A 22356-nucleotide genomic window follows, 5' to 3' on the forward strand; every position below is an offset into this window, starting at 1 on the left:
GGCCTCAGACTCAATACACATCTGCACTCTGCACTTTTTACTTTTTTTTTCTTTCTCGGTCTCACTGCTGCATATTTATTTTTCCGCAATATATTTATTGTTCCTGTTGTCTACCTTGTGTGGTGTTGTCTGTTGTACTGTGTGTGTCCCGAGAGATCAGCGCGATTAAGAATTCCAATGTACGTGTACATATGGCAATAAACTACTCTACTTTACTCTCATATCCAGTATATAGTATCAGTGTTCAGCAGAGCACTAGCGCTTGGGGTTGCAGTAGTTCGTGGTGAGAGACAGACGGGCTTGTGTTGTGTCCGGGCACCAGGGATGCGCTGGCGGAGGGCCGCGCCCAGCTGGCGGAGCTCCAGAAGCAGCTGAACGAGAGCGCCCAGGACCGGCTGCGGCGGCAGGAGGAGAAGCAGAGGCTGAGCCTGGAGCTGCAGTGTGTGAGGGAGCAGCTGCACAGCGCGAGGGAGGAGGGCCGGAGGCTGAGGCAGGAGGCGGGGCGGGACCTCGGCTCCGCCCCGCCTGACAGGCCCAGGGACGAGGGGGCCAGCCAGGTACGGCCCGGCCCCGCGCCTCACCCCGTGTGACCCATGCACCATTGCGTTCTGGGGTTCCCCCTTTAAGCTCACGTGTGCCTAACTGTTCTGTAAGAGACCTAGACTCTTGTGTACTATTGCTAGAAGAGGTGTTAGTGGGCTAACTCTCTGTGGCCATTTAAAATCCCAGGGCATTTCTCAAAAAGGGGTGTCCTGGTGGTGTCCTGGCCACATTTCCCCCTGACCTTTACCAATCGTGGCCTCCTAATAATCCCCATCTATGAATTAGCTTCATCCCTGTGTTTGCCTAATAACTGGTGTGAGGTGAGCATTATTATTCTTATAATAAGGTCAATAGAGGTCTCATAAGAGCGGGGTCATTAATTCTGGTATCCTGGCTCAATTCCAGTCCGGACTTGCAGTCTGGTTTACATAAACTGCCCCCTTAATTCAACTGGTGAAGCACTTTCTTATTTCCCCACCCGCTTCATATCATTGCACCGTGTGCTGCTGGTGCATAAGAACATAGGATCATAAAATCGGTTCGAAATGAGAAGAGGCCATTCAGCTCATTTAGCCTCGTTTGGTAGCCAATTGATCCAAAGGTCTCATCCCACTATGTCTTGAAGGAAGCCAGGGTATCGGCTTCAGCAGCATGGCTGGGTGCTTGTTCTTGACTACCACAACTCTTAGGCTCTCCTGTTCTCAATTGTAAATGCACTTTCCTGTGATGTAATAATGGCTCCTGTGTGTCACCCAGGTGGGTGGAGGGGAGTTCTTTGGTTATGAAGTTTCATACAATTACTATAATTTTTATTATTTAGCACATCGATTATTTACAATGATGGACATTTGGATGAATGTGAAGGTGGTTTGCAGTCTTGTCTATGGGAGCAGTGTTAAGTAGCTAAGACGTAGATTTCTGTGCCCTTGTTGTGGAGGCCTTCCTTCTGATAAGCCATAATTTTCACCTCATCTTTAAAACTCTGCAGCAGATTCACTATCTATATTATGTCTGCCTTGCAGGGTGGAACTTTCTGATATGTTTCCTGAACCACTGAAATAGTTTTATGTCATTATGTTACTGTATGAGTTAAATTTCACAAAACTATGAATTTATAATTCAGCTGTTTGCTTTGTTGCCATAATTATTTAGTACAATCTGTCTTTTCACCTACGAAAGATCTCTTGATACATCTCGGTTTTGAATGGAGTCCGATTTTTCTGTGATTCTCAGTGACAAGTGAAGTGAGAACTGTAAAGGATGTTTGATGGCATGGGTGTGTTTTAGGACAGAAATGAAATTTAGGAAAGGTGGTATTTCAATGTTATCACTTTTTTTTCTTGCATATATGGCTGTATACACTGCATTGCCCTAAATGGGAATGTTATCTAAATTGCACAAAAAGCAAAACGTTGAAAGAAACTGGTTATACTTTTCTAACTCTTTAATTTGGCATTGAATGCACTGGCATTTTAACAGATACAGCTAAGATTTATTGGGTATTCCAGACTTTCAACCTATTTAACCCTGAAATTATACTAATTGAGAACACCATTCAACACGAAATTTCCAAAAACAGGATTGTTGTCAAAAAATACAATTGTACCATAGTTGATACATTTTCTTTGGTTTGGAAAGATTGCTTAGTCTTTTCAAACATATATTTTGGTGCTCTGAGTTACATTTTCCGCTCAAATGAGTGAAAGGTTGTATTTAATTCTGTGAAGAAAATCTGAACCCTAAACCTAACCTCCCCAAACCCTTAGCTAGGGTCAGGGTTAGGATTATTAGAAAACATAAAGGATGTTTGAAGGCATGGCTGTGTTTTAGGACAGAAGTGACATTTAGGAAATGTGGTACTGTATTTAAATGTTATCTTTCTTGCAGATATGGCTGTATACACTACATTGCCCTAAATGGAAATGTTGTCTAAATTGCCCTAAAAGCAAAATGTTAAAATAAATTGCTTATACTCTTCTTAATCTTGCATTGGGCATTGAATGCACTGGCATTTTAACAGATTCGGCTCCAATTAATTGGGTGTTCCTGACTCTCAACCTATTTAACCCTGAAACCGTGCTCATTGAGAACACCAATCAACACGAAATTTCCTAAAAGAGCTGTGTTCAGGCTTTTGTAGTATGTCATGAAGTTTTAGGAGTGGTATCGTAGACATTGACATTGTAATCTGTTGCCTACTAACTGGGGTACCCTGAAGAAACAGTATTTCCAGCGTTCCAGGATTTCTGATGTGTCAGTCAAGATCGAGACACAACCACAGTTTTTTTTTTCCCCCCACTGTTCTTGCTGCCTTGCTGAGCAGATGTCTTGTGTGCAGTTAGTGTCTCTCAAGGTGGAGATGGGCAGACTCCAGACCACTCTGGAAGAGGAACGCCTGCTTGCCAGCCAGCACCAGCTGGCCCTACAGGCCCAGATCAGCGAGGCCCAGGCACGGGCTAAGGTACACCTCTCGAAACCCCTTTTACTGTAAACGTGTACCACTTTACTTATGTATTAATGATGAATTTACAAATAGGTATACCTGCCACATTCCTTATTGACTGCTCCAGGACACTTTTTTAGATATTTTTTTTTTTCATACACCAGGTTTGGCTGATATCACACTCATGCAGTTCTTTGAGATTTTAATCTTTTCAGATCCACTATTTAGAAAATAGTCACCGGTATCTTTCAGTTGAAGAGTAGGTGGTTCAACTACTTTATTCTGATTTTGTTGCATGGAGAGTTCATCCTTCCTTTTCCGTGCCAAGGGCGGTTAATGAAAACTGTTCAGAGTTGCACAGAGTGGACGTACTCTCTGATGGGAGAGCGTGTGAGCGGGAGTTTGACACGCACGTTGTGCCGCCCTGTGCGTCTCAGTCCCAGGATGCCCTGCTCCAGCAGAAGGGAGAGGAGTGCCGGCAGATCCGCCAGGACGCGCAGAGGACCCAGAGCCTGTTCACCTCGGCTGAGAGGGAGCTGCGCTACGAGCGGGAGAAAAACCTGGACCTGAAGAAGCACAACGCTCTTCTGGACCAGGAGAAGCTGAGGGTACGGCAGCGATCTTTAAAGCTTTCACTTCTTGAGGGTAAACGCAGTTATAGTAACTGCGCGTGAAAACAACTGCAAAGCATCTAATTATCACCAAATGCAGGGTAACAAATTGCATTACAGCACTGTACTTAAGAGTGAGAAATAAAATAATTGAAATAAGCAAACATAGGTGCTGGCTAACATTTTGAGGAATTACTAGGAATTTATATTCTTTGGAAAAGCCATGGCAATGGAGTAATAAAATCTGAGTCAGAACAGACAAATGTTTAACAATAAAGTAACACAAAACTAAACAACATAAAACATTAAACAACGTAGACGTTCACATTACTCTGTATACAAAACAAGGCATCTCAAAGTCCTGTATTCTACAGGCCGAGAAAACCACTGTGCTTGCCATGTAACCCAAAGCACTCTCTAACACCTTTACAGGCTAGCAAGAGAAATACCCTGCATCCTCAATGAAAGAATATGACTCCAGACTAAATCTCCCTACCTCCCTGTCTTCTTGGCCTAATGAAGCCTCTAATGATTTGCAAAGCAGAGAACCCTGATGGACTGCCTGAGTTTACTTGCCTGTAAACGCTCAGCTAGGAAAGCACTTTAGACCTTAAACCTATTCTCTGTAGATTTTCTGTCATGTCACCTTTCCAAATGCGAACAGCAAATCTGATTGATTTTTGTGACCCATTCAGCTATAAATATAACATCGGTCTCTCTCTGTTGAAATAGAGGGCTGGATTTGTTAGTCCCTGTCAGAATTTCAACAGCCTTGTTTAATTTCCTCCTGTTCCAGGTTGAAAGGTGACTTTCAGAGCCAGTATAACTGTAGTATTTCTACCTCGTTATGTCCCTCATTTTGTACAATCCCCCTAACGTTCTTTTACTCTGCCCTGCTGTGTCGTGAATCAGGAATCACCCGAAGTGCTTACCCGAATGCTATTGAGTCAGAAGGTGAGCAATGGAGAAGTGCAGGCGTAGTTGTCCATCAACAATACAATTTTATTGAATGAATTTCTTTCACCTTTTAAAAAGGAATAATGAATGAGGCGTCTGAGTCAGTTAGTCAGTACAGGCCCTGAGCACAAGCTGAGCTCAGCCTTGATCAACTATTTGTCGTAATGTGGAGCCTGGGGTTCAGAGGGAGAGCACAGCAGGGATTAGTCAGATGGGATTCTTGCTTAATCTTACTGTATCTTGTATCCAGTGGAGATCTTTGGACTTTGAGCTGTCAGAGAAGTAGCATCAGTGTGTTTCTGTTGAAAGTGAGAAATTGAGGTCAGGATTGGCTTTGTCAATCCCTTCCTGGCAGGGAATGATATGGAGTCAGAAGTAAGCACTGGAGGAGCAGAGATGAAGTCAGCTCTTTCAGCTTCCAGCCAAACTGTGACCCCTTGGTCATGTCATGTGTCTGCACCACACTCTCAGAAAGAGAGGGGGACACCTCCCTTCCAATCAGCACTGAACCCCCCTCTCTATTGCTGTAGTGTATCAATCAACAAAGGGCTGGAGGGGGGGACAGCCCAGAGGCGTCTGTTTGCCCTTCCTCACTCTCCTTGTGTGGATGCTGGGGTGGGTGTGAGCTGGGGACATAAAGACACACCTGGCACTACAATAATCTCTCCTTCCTGTGTTCACCGGCCGCAGGTTGGAATTGTCTCCTCGGTTTATGCCGCGCCTTTTTCCCCAATTTGCTTGTATTGCCTGTGAGCATCCTGCCCACACATCCCACCAGCCTCCCGTTCGCTCCCTCAGAAGCCGTCGCGCCGAGCAGACGCCGCTAGGTCCCTCTGTGTGTTCTCCTTTTAAGGCAGTAGCTTTGCTCTTGAGCACAGCCCATAGGCATCAGTTCTGAGGCTGAGAAAAAGCAGAAAGGGAATTGTGAGAGTGATGCCTTTAGTAAGTGTTTGTCGCTTAAGCTAAGTGTGCTACACAGTATTTGATTGCAGTATTCATATAACCTTTGATCTGGAGCTGTGTGTGGTGTGAGAACCCAATCAGGACAAGATAAGATCACTTTATTGGCCATATACAATTTCTTGCATTGAGAGTTTATCTTTTCGCATACCTCAGCTTGCTCTCCATGAGACACAGACAGGGAGAGAAGCTTGGGGTCAGAGCGCAGGGTCAGCCATTTAAATGGTGCCCCTGGAGCAGCTGGGGTTAAGGGCCTTGCTCAGGGGCCCAACGGAGTAGGATTCCTCTTCCAGATACAGGATTTGAACCGGCAACCTTCCAGCCACAGGCTCAGATCCTTAGCCACAGAGCCACCATTCCACCCAAGTCTCTGCAGTTTGTGGACTTGAACCCAGACCATCACCGACCACAGAGTAGTCTGGGGACTTGAACCCAGACCCCTAGTGACCACAGACCAGCGCGCTGCGCTAGGAGCCGCAGCGCAGGTCGAAGGAATAGGCAAATACATATAGTGTCCTGTTTTTCAGCCGTGCCATGTTGCACAGTGTTCAATGGCGTATTCGGCAGCTGTATACTTCATGAGAATTTACATATGTATTTTGCATTTTGTTCCCTCAAATATTATTATCAGAATACCTTATTTTATAGTCAAAACATCTGCCAGCCACAGCTAATACCACAAATTTTCAGAGGTCAAATACTGTGAATAAAATCCCCAAATAATAGCAGAGTCCCGTGTGCTGATATGCAAATACATGTTGTGTTGCTGTTCAGTTGAGCATGGGGGGGTCTTTGTATTCAGTAATAGGAATAAGTACTGTCGTTTGACAGAGAAATTAACAGATTGGATAAGATATCCAACTAGATAAATGGATAACATTGTTTTTGATTAAGAAAATCATTGAATCATAAAATGTTATGCACTAATCTTGAACCCAGAATAGTCATATATCTCATAATAAAATCAGCAAGGGACAGTAATCTTTTGTAATGTAATGTCATTAAACTGGCAATAATCCCCACAAAACTGTGTAGTGCGGTCCTTCCTTCAGGACAGACTGTGTGCACCTCTATCTCAACTTCCTGTCTGTCTAGATAAGAGACATATCGGGGAGCCTGTTCAACAGGAGCTGCTGTACCAGTGTCAGTTTTGTGTTTTATTATGGAGACTGAGAAAGAGCAAAAGGGACAAGAAATCTTATATCTTTAGAAAGGAGAATAGTAGTGGGTGACCAGGCTTTGTAAGGGGACTCATGGGAGTTAATGAGTCTACTGTTAGGACAGTGAAGAAGAATGAAGCAGTCATTGTTTTATGTTTTATGTGCTGTAAAGTTATATTTTGTAAGAATAATGAATAACCTGCATGTTGTGTTGCATTTAGGATGTATGCATGCATAGCAGTGAAGAAAACCAGAGGAACTGCAGTTCTCCCTGTCCCTGTATTGTTCATAAGGCCTTATACTGTGCCTTTTTCCCCCAAGTTACAGCTGTGGTTTCTGTAACTCAGGGGGTCCTGAACACAAAATTATTGGACATTCTAAGAACTAAAAAAATGGACTAATGGATGCTCTCTTGTCAAACTAGCACTAGCTTGCAGAAGTAGGCCTGATCGCTCTGCCCTGCTGTCGCGAGCAGGTGTGTGCCGAGCTCAAGCAAGCCCAAGCCAGGCTGACCCAGCTGGAACAGAGCAGCGCCTCGCTGGGCGGGGAGCTGGAGCGCGTTCAGCAGAGGGCCAGAGAGCTGGAGCTCGAGATGGCCAGGGGCTGCCAGAGCCGGCAGGCCCAGCACAGCCTGGAGGAGGAGCTGTGCTCGGAGAGAGCTCGGCTTCTCGCCGCCGATAAGAAGGTAAGGAATGGATCACATCGAAGCAGAGCCTAGTCGTGAGCCAGTTCTGGGGGAAAGTGTGGTGTTAGTTGGCGTAAACGGTTCAATCAGAGCTATGTGGAGCAGTGACATTAAGCACGCATATGGATGGGACCACGGAGAGCATGTAGCACTCACTGGTGCATAGATGAGTTCAGTGTGACCACCATGTGTCCATAATGGCTTGCATGCATGGAAATTGTCCGGATAGCGCCCAGGCTAGGTACCATCTTGAGTTGGATGCTGCATCACTGCCATGGATCCAAGAGGGACATCGGGGATATAGCTATCTTTTAGGAAGAATTTACTGGTCTACAGAGATCTGCATGGAGTACAAACACACAGAAGACATGATGGATGGAAGGATTAATACCCTCATTATTTCCTTTTGTTTTAATTATGTAATGTTAGCATGCCCAAAGGGGTTGGGTACCAGTTGACCTTGGACCCCTAGAGGTTTTATTCTCCTTACTAAGGAGTTTCTAGTTCCTCCCCTCTGTTGTCTTCTGGTCTTCTGTTCTGTATTGACAAATTGTCAATTGTATTGTCAATTGCATTGTTAAGCGTCTTGGGGCAACCTTGTTGTGGAAGGCGCTATATAAAAATAAATTGAATTGAATTGAAAACACAGCTGCACTGGGGTATTCAGTGTCTGTTGTTTTCCTGGAGAACCTGCTTACAAATGAAATAATAAAAATTCCATTGCAACATGGTGCATATCTTTAACAATACAGTGACATTTTATAAGCATCCTATAAAATGTGCTTAAGGAGAATATTGTCCGAATGCCAACTTGCTTCAGTAGTATTTTACTGGGTAATTTGAGAACTGTGCAGACGTACTGCTTTGATGTTGTGTACTTTTGTACATAAGCCAGGAGGCCTGTGTAGTATTTGTTTAATCACTGGGATTAAAGCATGCAGTGCTACTACTGTTATGTCAGTTTGCTGTGAGATATGGTGAAGAGGCCACACGCGAAGCCTGCATGCCAAATCCTTTTAATAGGTCTTAATGCTAAACCAATGCAAATTGTGGATTTGGAATTGCAAAAGATCTCTTCCAGCTCTAATAAGGAGCCTAGCAACGCTGCAGCAGTGTCTTTCAGTAGGAGGCCTTGCTTGTGTTGTGTCTTGCCAGCGTGCAGTGCTGAACCAGACACTTCAGCATACATGGGAGACAAAGGTCCAACAGGGCCGCAGACTGCTAAACCACCAGCTTTTTCCACCCACTGGGTAGCAGAAACAACAACTGTAAATTATAAACAGGCTGAAAAATTGAGGTGTGTTTTACTAGAGCTTCAGAAATATCGCAAATAGAATGAAGTTGTCGTTTTTATTATATTTTGTTTTATTGTTGTTTTTTTTTGTACAAAATAAACGAAGGAAAAGTGTTTTATGTAGAGAATGGGAGAAGGGTGTTGAGTTCCTGGGCACTTTTATACTAATGCCTTATTGTTTAATGTCATTGTTTTAAAAATGTTTAATTTTATGTAAAGCTAAACCATGCTGTAGTCCCAGTTGTGAGCTGTTCACATTCATATAGTAGGTGTGATTTATATGTATGCTCTGACATTGTCACAAATGTGTGCTTGATTAGTTTGTGCTGCTGGTGAACAAAATGGCTTCTCATGCTCTCTGGCATGACTGAATGGCTGGAAATGCATGGACACGTTGAATAAAACATTGAGAGCACTAGGATAGTTTTCTGAGTTTTAGCTACTTCTCTTCATGCAGATTACGTGTCCACATTGCTGTTTCCTTGCCCTTAAACTCACTCTTCACTCTGAGATTTGCATAAATGAATGAATTGAAAGCTGCTGTTCATCTATACTGTGGAGGACTTTGTGGACGTGAGAAGAGAAGTCATTTTCTGTTAGTGTTGTAACAGAAAGAATAAGGTTCTGGATCCCGAGATGAAGTTAAACAGATGAGTTTATTGCATGCAAGGAACAATAAAGCCGAAGTCTTGTTTCCCGCAAGAAACAACAAAACCGAAGTATTGTTCAAAGTGCTGGTACAAACTTTAGGTTAATATAGTCCTTCCTTGCTGCTCTGACGTCATTCATTCTTATGTTAAAGAGGGAGAGGGGGTCATGGTATTTGGCCAGTTAAGAGACCCTGGCCAAATGGTCAGTTTAAGATTACGTCCCCATTGGGTTTTAGCTCTCATCTGGAATCCTTATCAGTTAACCCCCTTTCCTGCCATAAACTCCAGCTTGTTGTTTAGAAGTCTAAACCTCATACAGAAAAGGATTTAATTTAAACCCGTCTTCACATCTTTCTTCAGTAAGGATACAGGATCACATTGAAAGTTAATTGCATTTTTTGGCCCTCATTGTATAAAATTGTCCCTTAGCTTTTGAAGGGAACTTGCCAGGAGGGGGCTGATTGTATCATGTACCAGTTAGTGTTCAGATCTGTGCAAAGCTCAAGGAAGGCTTATAGCCACACAGCAGGGTTATTGATTTGCTTCTAGCTTTGCAACTGTAGATTCAGCATGTCAAAATTGAATCAACTGTCAAAATATGAAACAAGGACTTTGTGGAGGAATTGGCCGTTCAGATGAGCCCTGAACTTTCTTGTTAAAGCTGCTACTACATCTTGGGTCTAGAGCTCAAAAGAAACATCTCAGCAATGTCCTCTATGCCAGCAAACGTCATTGTAGTGAACACTTTCACGGCTTTTAGAGGAAGCAGCTACCAGCTCATAAAATAACCTGAGCGGCAGAGGACCCCCATCAGAATGATCATCTCCACACTCTCCCTTACTTCTTTCAATCCCCAGGCAGCTTGAAACACACTGTTTGTCCACCGGTTGTGTGGTGAAGCCCTTGCTTTGGCCCAGCACTGAATGTTCATCCTTCTTACCAGCATGCAAGGCTTGCTTAGTGCGAGTCCACGCTTCTCAAAGGTGACGCTGGCCTTTGCAAACACAAGATTACATTGGTGTCCAGAGGTATCAAATCCGTCAGTTCCTCACAGACATTTTGGTCATTGCGGTGTCTTGCATGCTAAAAAGTTGTGCGATGTCATTGTCTTTTGATTCACCGACGGCCAACAACATAAACTCAGCATCTCTTGGATCGTTCAACAATAAATGGAGATCTTTCAATTCCAGGCAGCCCGGTTTAATTCTAGAAAGTTTGTAGATGAGAGGAGACCATTTGTCTGTATCTCATCCAGTCATTTCTTGATAGACATTGGGATATTGGCTTTGCTGGATATCTTGGTCCAGACTTCATATGAGCCTTTGTGAAAGCAAAGTGCCTCCTGTTCATTGTGGTTGAGTCTTACACGACAATTTGTTTGACTGGGTTAATGACAGTTGCCCTTGGGAGTGGCCAGCAGGCAGTCCTTGCCAGTTTCAGATCCAGCGCCGGGTCTGTTCTTTAATGCCACAATCTGGGCCAGGTGTTGACCAGGCTTACACCTGCTGAGCTTCAGTGGGCTGCCAGTTGTGAGTTGCAGGGTGATATGGCTGCTGGTATTGTACTTATTCATTCAGTCCCTAGGAGAAACACTTGCAGTCAGCCAGGAAGCTGACCATTAAATAATAAGGACTAAATGTACGGTATTCTGTGCATTCTGTGTGGAGTTTGCATGCTCTCACCATGTCCAGCAGGGTTTTCTCTGGCCACTCTGGTTTCTCCCCACAGTCCAAAAACATGCTTACCAGGATACCAGATCCCACCCAGGGTGCCTCCCATGTTAGGCTTTAACTCACAAAGACACTCTATAAAGCACTTCTGGAAAAACTCTCTGCCTAGATAAAAATAGGAAGCTCTGAGAGAATAATGCGCTCTCTTTCTTGCACTTCTTGCTGAAACGGCAGGTCCTGGAGCTCCAGCAGCAGTTAAAGAGCGCCCTGCACCAGCTGCGTCTGGAGGAGACCCGCGCCAGCGAGGCCGATAGGCTGCACAGGGAATCCAAGGATATGGCCCAGACCCTGGGGGCCCTGAGGGCCAAACTGCAAGAGGAGCAGCTTCAGAGGTAGTGTCACCCACCCCTCCCCCACCCGCACAAAGACACTGTCAATTCACTGGCACAGGCCTGGGAGTGCGAGTCATTGATATTGAGATGGTGAGACAGTGAAGTATTGAGATATTGAGATATTAAGATATTGAGAGTAGTGTTAGGTGCAGCTTCCTGCGTGTAACGCCAGAACCTGTTCCAAGGACTAACCGAACATATGAATCGTGTGCTGGTTATGTACTAAAAGGCCATTCATTCATTTCATCCTTTTTCTAGCAGCTTTATCTAATTCAGGGTCCAGGCAAGCAACAGGTGCAACCCAGGGTCCATCTCAGGCCAGGCAGACGAACACAAACACAACAACTCACACACTCCCAGCAGGGCCAGTCTTCCTAGAAGCCCATTAACTTACCAGTGCATCTCTGGACTATGGGAAGAAACCGGGGCACCCAGTGCAATCCCACACAAAAATGGGGAGAACATACGAACTCCACACAGACAGCACCCCAGGTCCAGAATTGAAGAGGTATCTGTGTGGATAGTCTCTTTAGAAAGATAATCTTTTAAATATCCCCATGTAAACATCAACTCAGGTAAAGTTCAAATTTCTCAGCAAAACCTTTACCCATTGATATTTTCAGGAAATTCAAGTGTTTTGAGTGTGTCAAACCACAACGAGTAAACAGTTAAGTCCCTCATTCAGTTATCACAGAGAATTTCCAATAGTGACCAATATCTGCAACTTCCATGAAAATTATAGTCACCCCCGAATTTTCTCTTTCGAATTTGTTTGTATTCTCCTTGCATCCTCAGCTAAAAATATTTTTTAAATAAAACACAGATTTGTTTGACAATTTGACAAGAAAAGACAACAGTTCTCCATCATTAGTAGGGTAGCACTTTTTAAAATATTTTAGCTAATTGTGCAAGGGGGAGTATTAGGCCTTGTGAAATGTCCAAGACAGCTGTAAAGTGCAGAATATAATCACAAACATATTAAAAGCAAAGGCAGTGTTGAATGAAACTCTAAATATTAAAAAATATATATTGTTCAGTTGAAGGAATTGAAGAAACTATCAAAGCTGCAGTAATGTCAAAGGATTTTGATTCCCGACCAATATTTGCACCTCAAAAACCATTCGTCCTCGAAAGAAGAAAAGCCAGTTTTGTTAGGAGTCTTCTGATAATCCATTATATTTTGGATGTAGCTATAACATGTATAACATGAAGAGAGATTTTAGCAATTGCATGCTGATACTGCATTGAAGACAGATTCCATCATTTAGTGGTCAGTATTAATAACGCTGCTGACATTGATGGAGAAGAAATGTATGATGATTTGACAGCCTTATCTGATCTAATAAGTCCTAAAACACCTCCTGTAAATCTGTTAGAATTTAGAGCAAGAAATATTTTTTTACCCCAAGCAATGTAATTGGATTACACATTATGATAACATTACTAGTTTCAGAAGCTTCTAGTGAGCACATTTTCTCAAAAATGAAACTAATCAAAAATTATTTGAGATCTACCATGTCCCAGAATCGTTTCTCAGGACTAGCATGTATATTAATTGAAAGTACCACAGCAAAAAATGAGATGTAATTGAAATATTAAAAGACTACGTAAATATTAAAAGTAGAAAAATTCAGTTAATATGATAACTTTACCTTTTGAGGAATTAGGCACACTGGAAGACACTAACATTTTTCTTTGTTGCATTACATGAATAGCTTAACCTGAAATAAATTAACCTGTTAAATAAATACCCTAGTAAGATATTGTTTTATTTCACTAACTATAAGTTTTCTTCTGTTTCTTTCTGTTTCTGTTTCTTTTCTTAAATTTTAAGCGACAACATTGCAAAACGTAGGTATGGGTAAAAACCAACTAAAAATTAATTGAGGGGGTCAGGCAAAAATTGTTCTGGGCAGCAGAAAACTAGTCCTGATTTAAAGTAATCCTAAATATTTTATTTACCAAGTTTTGCACTGTATTTCCTAGTAATTATTCTGTCATACATACCTCCATTTTTTCGTCATCAGATGTAACTGCCACAGCTAAAAATAACAGCTCCTAGTGGGTGAGTCACTGTTAACAAAATCGCAAACTAGAAAACATAATTAGAACTTCTACCCACGTTCTCTCGGCAGACAGCAGTGTCAGTTGTGCAGATATACAAATAGATGCTGTGTTGTTGCTCACTTGAGCTGGGGGCAGGGTTTGTATCTCCTTTTAGACATATCTCACATATTCGTTGTAGATTCTCATGTTCAGGAACTAAAATACTGAATCTATTGTGTTGATAGTGGTGGTACCTATATACTGGTAAAACCAGTATACAGTGACCTCCAAATGTGCCTGGTGAACAGCTAAGATCATATTACAGAAAGATTTACAGGTTAGATCATGTTTCTTGTTAAACAAATTAGTACAATGTTTAAACGTAATCATCGTAGCATTGCGCACAGCAGTCATGTTTTTCATAAATAATGCAAGTCCAGACAACATGAAGGTTACATTTATTCACCCCCTTGTAGTTAGTATGTATGAAGCCTTCCTCTGGCAGATGCCTCCTGTAGAATTGCTCTTTCCTTCCTTTAAAGTCCCTTCACTCTTTTTGGTTTCTATTTGAACACCCATCTTGAATAAGAGTTACAAATATTCAGTTTTACTGGGGTCTGGAGACTGAGACGGCTACCCAGGAACCTTGTGTGCAGTTAACCATTCCTTTGTCGATTTGGATGTATGCTGAGGATCATTATCATACTGGACTCATTTTTTGCCAAGTTTGGCCTGGCCTGATGTCTTGATTTTCCCTGTCTGAAGGGAAGGGCTCCAAAAACACCCCTTTTTAATAACCTGGGGTGAGAAGATACACTTTTGGTCTCTTTTAGGCAATTATACTAGTAGCCTTATTTCTTGACAATAGACACTACAGCATAACAATCAAGATGGTAGGTTCAGCTTTTTGTGGATTTTTATAGCCATCCCCGAACTTCAAGGTCTTGAAATGTTGGCATCTTGAATGATTTTTCTGACCTTAACCATGATAATATACTCGAAGACTGAATGTTTTCAGTGTGTTTTCTCCTTTTTAGGTCTTTGTATAGTTCAGGAGCCTTCTACTACACTTCCACAGTAGAATGTTATTATGATTACACTATAACGTCATTAGAATTTGCGCAAATCCATAACTTATTCTGCTATATGATGATTTGTTTCTTCCCATTTCAATGGTGGCATTGTACAGTATGTGTCAGTCTCAGTATGTTGAGTAGTGAACTGTGTAAACAGTGTTATCTAAAGTTATGGTCCCATTAACTAGCACTTTATTAAAGAAATGGTTCAAACAGTGCTCCAGGGAATGTACCATTATCAATCCCTCAAGATAGGAAATTCTAGGTACACAGATAAAGAAGCAATTTAAATTCCACAGTCACAAGTGACAAGGCAAAGAAAAAAGTAATAGAGGATCATACCTGTAAAGAGATGTTCAAGAAGTATGCTGTACAAAAAGTTGTAGACTGAAACAATACAGGGCTGAAACAATAAATGCCAATGAATTCTGAAGCACAGACTTCTTCCCCAGCACTATTCAGACACTTGATGGCTCAGAAAGGTCTAATTACAAATTCTCGCAGCACCTGTCAGGTCTCCTAGTGGGAGAGAGAACAGATGTGAACTGGAAATAGAGCTGTATAAAAGTAGGTGTGTCCAGACAGATCAAACAGGCGACTAGAGCATCAGAAAAACGTAGTTACAAACGAGTGGAGACCATTCGACTTATCTAGTCCATTGGGTTGTGGCTAATTGATCTGAGTACCTCAACCAGCCTTTTTTATAAGAAACCAGGGTATCGGCTTCATCAACATGGCTGGGCAGATTGTTCCATACTCACAAACCCCTATGGGCGAAGAAGTGTCTCCCGTTCTCAGTTTTACACACACTTCCACACAGTTTCTGCTTGTGTTTTTTGGTTCACATTTAACTCCTAATTCTGAAAAAGTCCACTGGGATGACATTGAATGTCTGAATACCTGAATAATTTTGAATGAGGGTATCGGGGCCCCTCACAGGGCGGTGCGGTGCGGTGGCTCTTTGGCTCAGGATCTGCACCTGTGGCTGGAAGGTTGCCGGTTCAAATCCTGCAGCCAGCAGAGGAATCCTACTCCGTTGGGCCCCTGAGCAAGGCCCTAAACCCCAGCTGCTCCAGGGGTGCCGTATAAATGGCTGACCCTGCGCTCTGACCCCAAGCTTCTCTGTGTGTCTCATGGAGCAAGTTCGGGTATGCGAAAAGACAAATTCCTAATACAAGAAATTGTATATGGCCAATAAAGTGATCTTACAGTCTTCTCTTTTAGAGACTGAAAAGGTTTGGTTATTTTTGCCTGCAAGCATAGGCCTTTCCCTTTACCCCTGGATGGTATTTGGTTGTCCTCCTCTTTACTGATTCAGAAGCAGAGCTGTAATTTGGTCATGTGGTGACCCGACATCTGCACAATATTTACACACAGTGCGATCGTACTTGTGCCCCCCCAGGAAGCGGCTGGAGCAGAGGGAGGAGGAGCTGCAGCAGCAGGCGCGGTCTCTCCGGGAGAGGGAGGCGTCCCTGACCCGCGCCACCTCCGAGCTGGGGCTGCGGCTTCAGCAGCAGGAGGCCCGGCTGGGCGTCCAGCAGGCAGAGCACAGCGCGGCGGAGGAGGAGGTGAGAGGCGCCGCCGCCGCCCCCCGCCTGTCCCGTCACTGGGGAGATCAGTGCACGAGGCCAGGTGTCTGAGGGGAAGCGGCTCAGCCTTGAACCGTTGAAATCTAAGGAGGGTTTTAGCTGGCGATGCCAGAGGTGCTTTTATCCTGACAGGCATGCAGAGGCCCGAGGGTTAACTGTGGCATCACCAACTGCAACAACAGATTTATTTCCAATCTGAATCTCATTTCTCCACGCCATCTGTCAGAAAGGTTAATAAACTGAAGGCAGCACAGTTCGACCAATCCGGGGCTGCAATCAAGAAAACTCCTGTTTTAAAGAGTCGTTTTGTAGCCTCGGCCAGTCTCCTGTTATATATTCACTGTTGCTAAACATATCTGTAGCCCCTGCTTCCAGATTTGGCACTTAATCTGCACTGTTCCCTAGCACCGGCATACTCAGAAGGCCAATCAGAACCTCGCAGAGCAGCTGTTGTCATGCCAACAGGAGTCGGAGAGGCTACAGGAAGAACTTCAGCAGGTCTTGCAGCAGCTGGATTTGCAAGTCAGGTGCGTGGCTCCACTCAGAGTGTGTGGGAGGGCCTCTGTCAGGCAACGAAATGAAATCGTCAAATTAGACAGAGACACATCAAGCAACCACACTTAACACAATCTTAAGGTTCTTCACATAAGAAGGGCATCCATATGTTTTCTAAGTGCTTTATCCATTTCAGGATAAAGCCAAAACTTAGGTGACCAGAAGTGAGCATCATATTCTTAATGGAGAAAATGTAGAGGTTAATCCCATGCTGAAAAGCTGAAAGACAGATTAAAACATACCTCTGCTTGTTCCATTACAGGTTCGATACAGCCTATCCCAGCAAGCAATGGGAGCAAGGCGGGGTACACCCTGGACAGGATGCCCGCCCATCACAAGGCACACACAGACACAAACACACACACTCACACTAGGGCCAGTTTTCCCAGAAGCCTGTTGACCTATCAACATGTCTTGGTACTGTTGGAGACAAGCCAAAGTACTTTGAGTAAACCCACGTGAACATGTGTAATACATAGGAACAAGTAATAGGTTTATTCCATGCTGAAAAAAAAGAAGGAAAACACAACGTTTCGGCCGTGGAGCCTTCTTCAGGTATGATACATGCCAACTTCATGCACGTAGCAAAGGCAAACAAGTCCCAGACTAATTACTTGCATTCAATGCAGCTAACCAAGCTTCTTCAGAGCTTGGAATAAGCGTTTTGTACATCCTTTTGATCCTCTTGCTCCTTCCAGGAAGTACGATGAGAAGCAGGCGCAGCACAAGGCCAAGCTGCGTAAGGCCAAGCAGGTCTTCGTGAAGGAGACCTCGGAGAGAGACGGCAGGATTCAGCAGCTGGAGAACGACCTGGCTCTGGCCCACAGCCTGGCCGAGAAGGTGGAGTGAATCTGCTGGAAAACGAGCAGCATTTAATGCCTCCTGAAACATTTTAGTCTGGTAATCAGAGAGACGACTGATTCTAAAATGCTGATCCTAAAGTGGAGCAGCTTTGCCTCCCATATTCTGAGCGTTAAAGCTATGTGTACCAAGGAAGAAATGCCCAAACTTCAGGCATTATGTTTGTTTGTTTTTAATGCTGATTAACTCGTTTGTTTTGCCACTGGAAGCTATGCAGAAATCACCAAAATCTGATCTCAGGTAGGCTTTGAAAAGGATGTTAGACATCCTGAGAGCTATTCCCTGCCTACCCCACTACCTGCATCTCCTAGATATTTTACTAAAGGGTAAGCGTTGTGGATCTGCAGAGCCCTACCATACTAAAAGACTATTCCCCAGTGTAGTACAGCCTGGTTCTCCCCCTAGTGCTAAGCTTGCTGTAACTGTTAAATATGATGTGATCATAAGGTTTTGAACTAACTGCTGTTCAGTCTCACCCCAGTTTTTCTGCAGGATCTCGATAAAGCTGGGATAGGAGGATTGTTTTGGACGGGGAAAGTGATATAGCATATCTACATATCAGAACACCTCTTGATTTTCAAGCCAACCTTTGCCTGACTCTGAGATTGTTCATTTCCCTGGGCGTGACGTTTTGAATCACCCGAACATGGGAGGGCTTTGTGTTTCACTGTTATAATAACAATCGCTTACACTTATATAGCACTTTTCTGAACACTGCACGTAAAGCACTGTATAGGTAATGGGGATCGCCTCCACCACCACCAGTGTGCAGCCCCACCTGGATGATGCAATGGCAGCCATAGTGCGCCTGAACGCTCATCAAACATCTGCTCTCAGTGGGGAGGAGAACAGGGGAGGAGTGATGGAGCCAGGTCAGAGATGTGGATTATTAGGAGGCCATGATTGGTAAAGGCCAGGGGGAAATTTGGCCAGGACACAGGGTAACACCCCTACTCTTTTCGAGAATCGCCCAGTATAACAGAAGCTACTGTATATCGCTATACACAGGAGCAAGACTGGATCAAGAAGGTCACTGAGGAGAACGAGAAGCTGCTCCTTGAGAAACGCCATCTGCTGAAGAAGCTGAGCGAGGAGGAGGAGGTCGGCCACATGAACATGCGCACAACCTCCACCATCCAGCACAGGTGCCGATTGCAGCCACAGAAGAGCTCCTCGTTGATCGGAGAGGAACAGCACTCTCTTCCTCGCTTTAGCAACATTACATGTTTATTTTATCTCAGAAGAAAGGCAAAACAGATGGAATAAGATCAGAGATTTTCTTTTCACGTTGGGTTTCTCAATGTTGAGTGCACTTTAAGGTGTTATTAGTCTAGAGCACAACAGAAGTGCAGTGAAATTATCAGTTGATTTAGCAACTTCAGTCATACAGTATGAGCAGAACATTTACTAAACAGATTCATGCCCTCAAATCAAAGATCAGTGACCTCTGATCAGTGGCCTTTCGGTGCTCACCAAGTCAGTTAGGTGTAATAGGTGTTCTCAGTCATTGACTAATGTTCTTTTTAATTTTAAGGCAATAATTAATTCAGTGAATCAATCAAGAGCAAGGTTGGATTAAAAAAAAAACGTACTGTAGCTCTCAAGGACATTTCTCACATTGTAAAGTTCAGGGATTTGTATGTAGATAAAAGATGAATGGAAAGACCTGGGTAGATTATTAAACAGATTAATCAGTACTGATGCCAAAGTGGGGTGTGAGAAAACAGATGGCAGGGGATCAGATATATTGTTTTGCAGCTTGAGCTCAAAAATAGGCATAGAGACTGAAAGAGCCATCTAATGTTGGTTTGTGTAAGAGCTTAGGGGACTCGTAAAACCTCAGATGGATCAAAACAGCGTCGGGTTTGCAGCAGTTGCTTTAGACGCCAGTGACTTCAGAGTCAAAGGAAACCCTAATCCGGGTGCAGCTGTCCTAGGTACAGGATTTACAAGTAGGCTGGAAACAAAGGACCTCTGTCACAGCAATCCGAAAGCTTATTACAGCAGGTAGGAATGCAAGTGGAGTTAGGCAGGCTGATCAATTCCATGTCATGCTGATGTGCAAAGATAGTCACGTATTCATCGTCATACCAGAACTCCAACAAGAACCATATTAATGAAGACCAGCCAGGCGGAGGCTCTTATCAGTCTGCCTCATCGGGCAGATTGGATTGTATTTCTGTGTCTGATATAGACACTTCCCAAATAAGTCAAAGGTGTTTTAAAGAGAACTACACCCCCGGACGGGACACCTGTCCATCACAGGACAGACTCAAACCCGCCCTCACTCACACCAGGGCCAGTTTTCCCATAAGCCACCTACCCAGTTACCTACCAGGGCTAATGTCTTTGGACTGTAGGAGGACACCAGAGCACCTGGAGGAAACCCTTACAAACCTGGGGAGAACATACAGACAGCATCCCTGGTCTGGAACACATTAATGCGAAGCCGCCGGTGTTGACGGAATATCTTCCTTTATTTTCTGGCAGAGTCAACTTTCTTGAAGGGGAGAACAGGCAGCTGCAGGACAGAACCTTACAGCTTTCCACCCAGGTTGGAGCCCTCGAGCGAGCCTTGAGGAATGTGCAGTCTGTCTGCAGCATGGAGGTAAGTGGTGTGATTATCTTATTCTGTTGCGATCACCCACTCAGCAGTAAGGGCTCTCGGAACTAGTGGAGACGTAATTCATTCAAGAAATCACCCAACATGAGCCAGGATTCTGCAAGTGTTGTGGCAGCTGCATGGGTTTGAGTCAACTAGCTTGCAGAGTGACAGACATTCTGTGAAGCACCAGGTGCCTGTAAGCACACCAGTGGAACTACAGTGCTTCCTCAGCCTTCTGCCTGATTTGAAATCTGTTGATGACAGTGTGAAACATTCCAGATGGTTCAGTAATGCATGTTTCAGAAGAATTGTGCATGGACTTTGATCCTTTATTGCCTTATTGTTTCTGCAAGACAAATCCCTTGGTAATTTAAACTAGGAGATGAAATTAAAAATCCTATTTATGTAGGGTAGATCTAGCACTAAGACATATATTTTTATATCTTAATCTATGTATTTGGGATTAACTGAATGCCAAGAAAGTTCCCATTACAAATAATGATCTCCCAGTAGATGATTTAGTAGTTCCCAAAAACAGTCTGGTGTCTGTATCTTTTAACAATTTTATTTTACACTGGAGACAGTTAAGATGAGACAGGAGACATGTAAATGGCTGAGAGACAAGTCCCCCAGACAGAATCTGTTGCCAATCCTACTATAAACTGTTAATTTCCCTAATAAATTGTAATTATTTTTTATGCTTCATTAGGAGCTCAAGAAAATGTTTCCAGCTGAAAGTCTTCTCCTTAATGGCAGTGTTCTGCAGCCCACAAACCCAAGGTAAACTACTTCTTTTGTTTTTCTGTGAGATAATCAAATGATCAAGTTCAGTGCCAAACCTCCCCTCTTGCTACTTTTCCTGATACTTTTGCAACGGAACTTTAGTATTTGCATTACTTCATAGTTAATATTTCCTGATTAATACATTCTTGTTACCCCAAAGATAATTTGGTGAAGTGGGAGCCTATCCATGGAACCAGTTTGGTGTGTAGGTGATTAGTAATTCTGAGAAGACACTTTATATAGCCTTGTTTGCTAAATGCAGAGAGAAATTTGATGTGATAAATGAAGCTATATTACCTTTAACGGTGCCATATTTAACTATGGCCTGAAGTGTTATGGAGAAGTGTTAGTGTCGTCTGCAGTAGTACAAACTCCTGTAGATGTGATGATTAAAAGGGCAAATGAAAGAGTTAAACTTGAACTTTATTGCCATATGTAACCAGCACATGTACTGGTACAAAGGAATTCTTACTTACAAAAGATCTCTCAATTGTTAAAAAAAGTGTAAAAACACAAAGTGCAGACAGTGCATCAAAACAATATACAGTACAAAGAAACAGTAGACAGTGTACAAGTAAACAGTTCAAATGTAAACAATCTGCAGATTTGCAATAAATAAAATACATTTAATGAGGTAGATGGTGTAGGTGTGGTCTGGCATGGCCAAATGTGTTCACCAATCGCACTGCTTGGAGGTAGAAGCTATTGAAGAATCTAGTGGTAAGTGTCCATATGCTCTTGTATCTCTTGCCTGAGCGCAGTGGGGGTGAAGAGCTCATGCCTGGGGTGGTGACTGTCCTCTGTGATGGCCAGAATTCTACCACGGCAGTGGTCCTCTTAGAGCTGTTTAATCTCGGCGAGACCACAGCCGATGATCTTCTGGGCCAGGTTCACCGTTCTCTGCAGTGCCTTTCTCTCTCGAGAAGAGGTGTTGCCGTACCACATGGTGATCCCGTTGGTGAGGACGCTCTAGATGGTGCAGCGGTAGAAGGTCACCAACATGGATACTGGCATCCCCAATCGCTTGAGGCACCTCAGGAAATAGAGGCGCTCCTGAGCCTTCTTCAAGATAATGTCCGTATTCACAGTCCAGGTTAAATCATTAGAAATGTGAATTCCCAAAAACCCAAAGCTGGTGACTGTTTCCACTTCCGTTCCATTGATACTGAGTGGGCTGTGAGTGTATGGCCTTTTTAGCACTTTTAGCTCTTTTGTTTTATTTACGTTCAACTCCAGGTTATTGCTATGACACCACCTCTGCAGCTGTATGACTTCATCCCTGTAAGTGGACTCGTCATCATCGCTGACAAGGCCTATTATAGTGGCGTTATCCGCAAATTAACTGATGGGGTTGTTGCTGTGTCTTGCTGTGCAGTTGTGAGTGAACAGGGAGTACAACCTTGGACTCAGACAGCAGCCTTGTGGGGTTCCAGCGCTCAGGGTGAGTGGTGCTGATGTTTTATTACCTATTGTTTC

The 22356-nt window shown here is 43.5% G+C and overlaps 1 protein-coding gene across 6 annotated transcripts in view; it reads left to right on the forward strand.

Annotated features, from left to right (window-relative positions):
* si:dkey-264d12.5 (coiled-coil domain-containing protein 30) overlaps positions 1–22356 on the forward strand; it is a 62950-nt gene that overhangs the window by 34265 nt on the left and 6329 nt on the right. For 5 of the 6 annotated variants that reach the window (XM_069184074.1, XM_015336784.2, XM_069184076.1 and 2 more), the window contains 11 exons: positions 323–557; positions 2867–3004; positions 3424–3594; positions 7150–7359; positions 11208–11365; positions 15890–16055; positions 16482–16603; positions 17330–17471; positions 18501–18637; positions 19983–20100; positions 20807–20877. In XM_069184074.1, coding sequence (XP_069040175.1) covers positions 323–557; positions 2867–3004; positions 3424–3594; positions 7150–7359; positions 11208–11365; positions 15890–16055; positions 16482–16603; positions 17330–17471; positions 18501–18637; positions 19983–20100; positions 20807–20877 — 1668 coding nt within the window. The remainder of the gene's footprint in view (positions 1–322; positions 558–2866; positions 3005–3423; positions 3595–7149; positions 7360–11207; positions 11366–15889; positions 16056–16481; positions 16604–17329; positions 17472–18500; positions 18638–19982; positions 20101–20806; positions 20878–22356) is intronic. The other variant, XM_069184075.1, reaches the window with a different exon arrangement.

This window comes from Lepisosteus oculatus, chromosome 25 (genome assembly GCF_040954835.1).
Source record: "Lepisosteus oculatus isolate fLepOcu1 chromosome 25, fLepOcu1.hap2, whole genome shotgun sequence".
Lineage (NCBI taxonomy): Eukaryota > Metazoa > Chordata > Actinopteri > Semionotiformes > Lepisosteidae > Lepisosteus > Lepisosteus oculatus.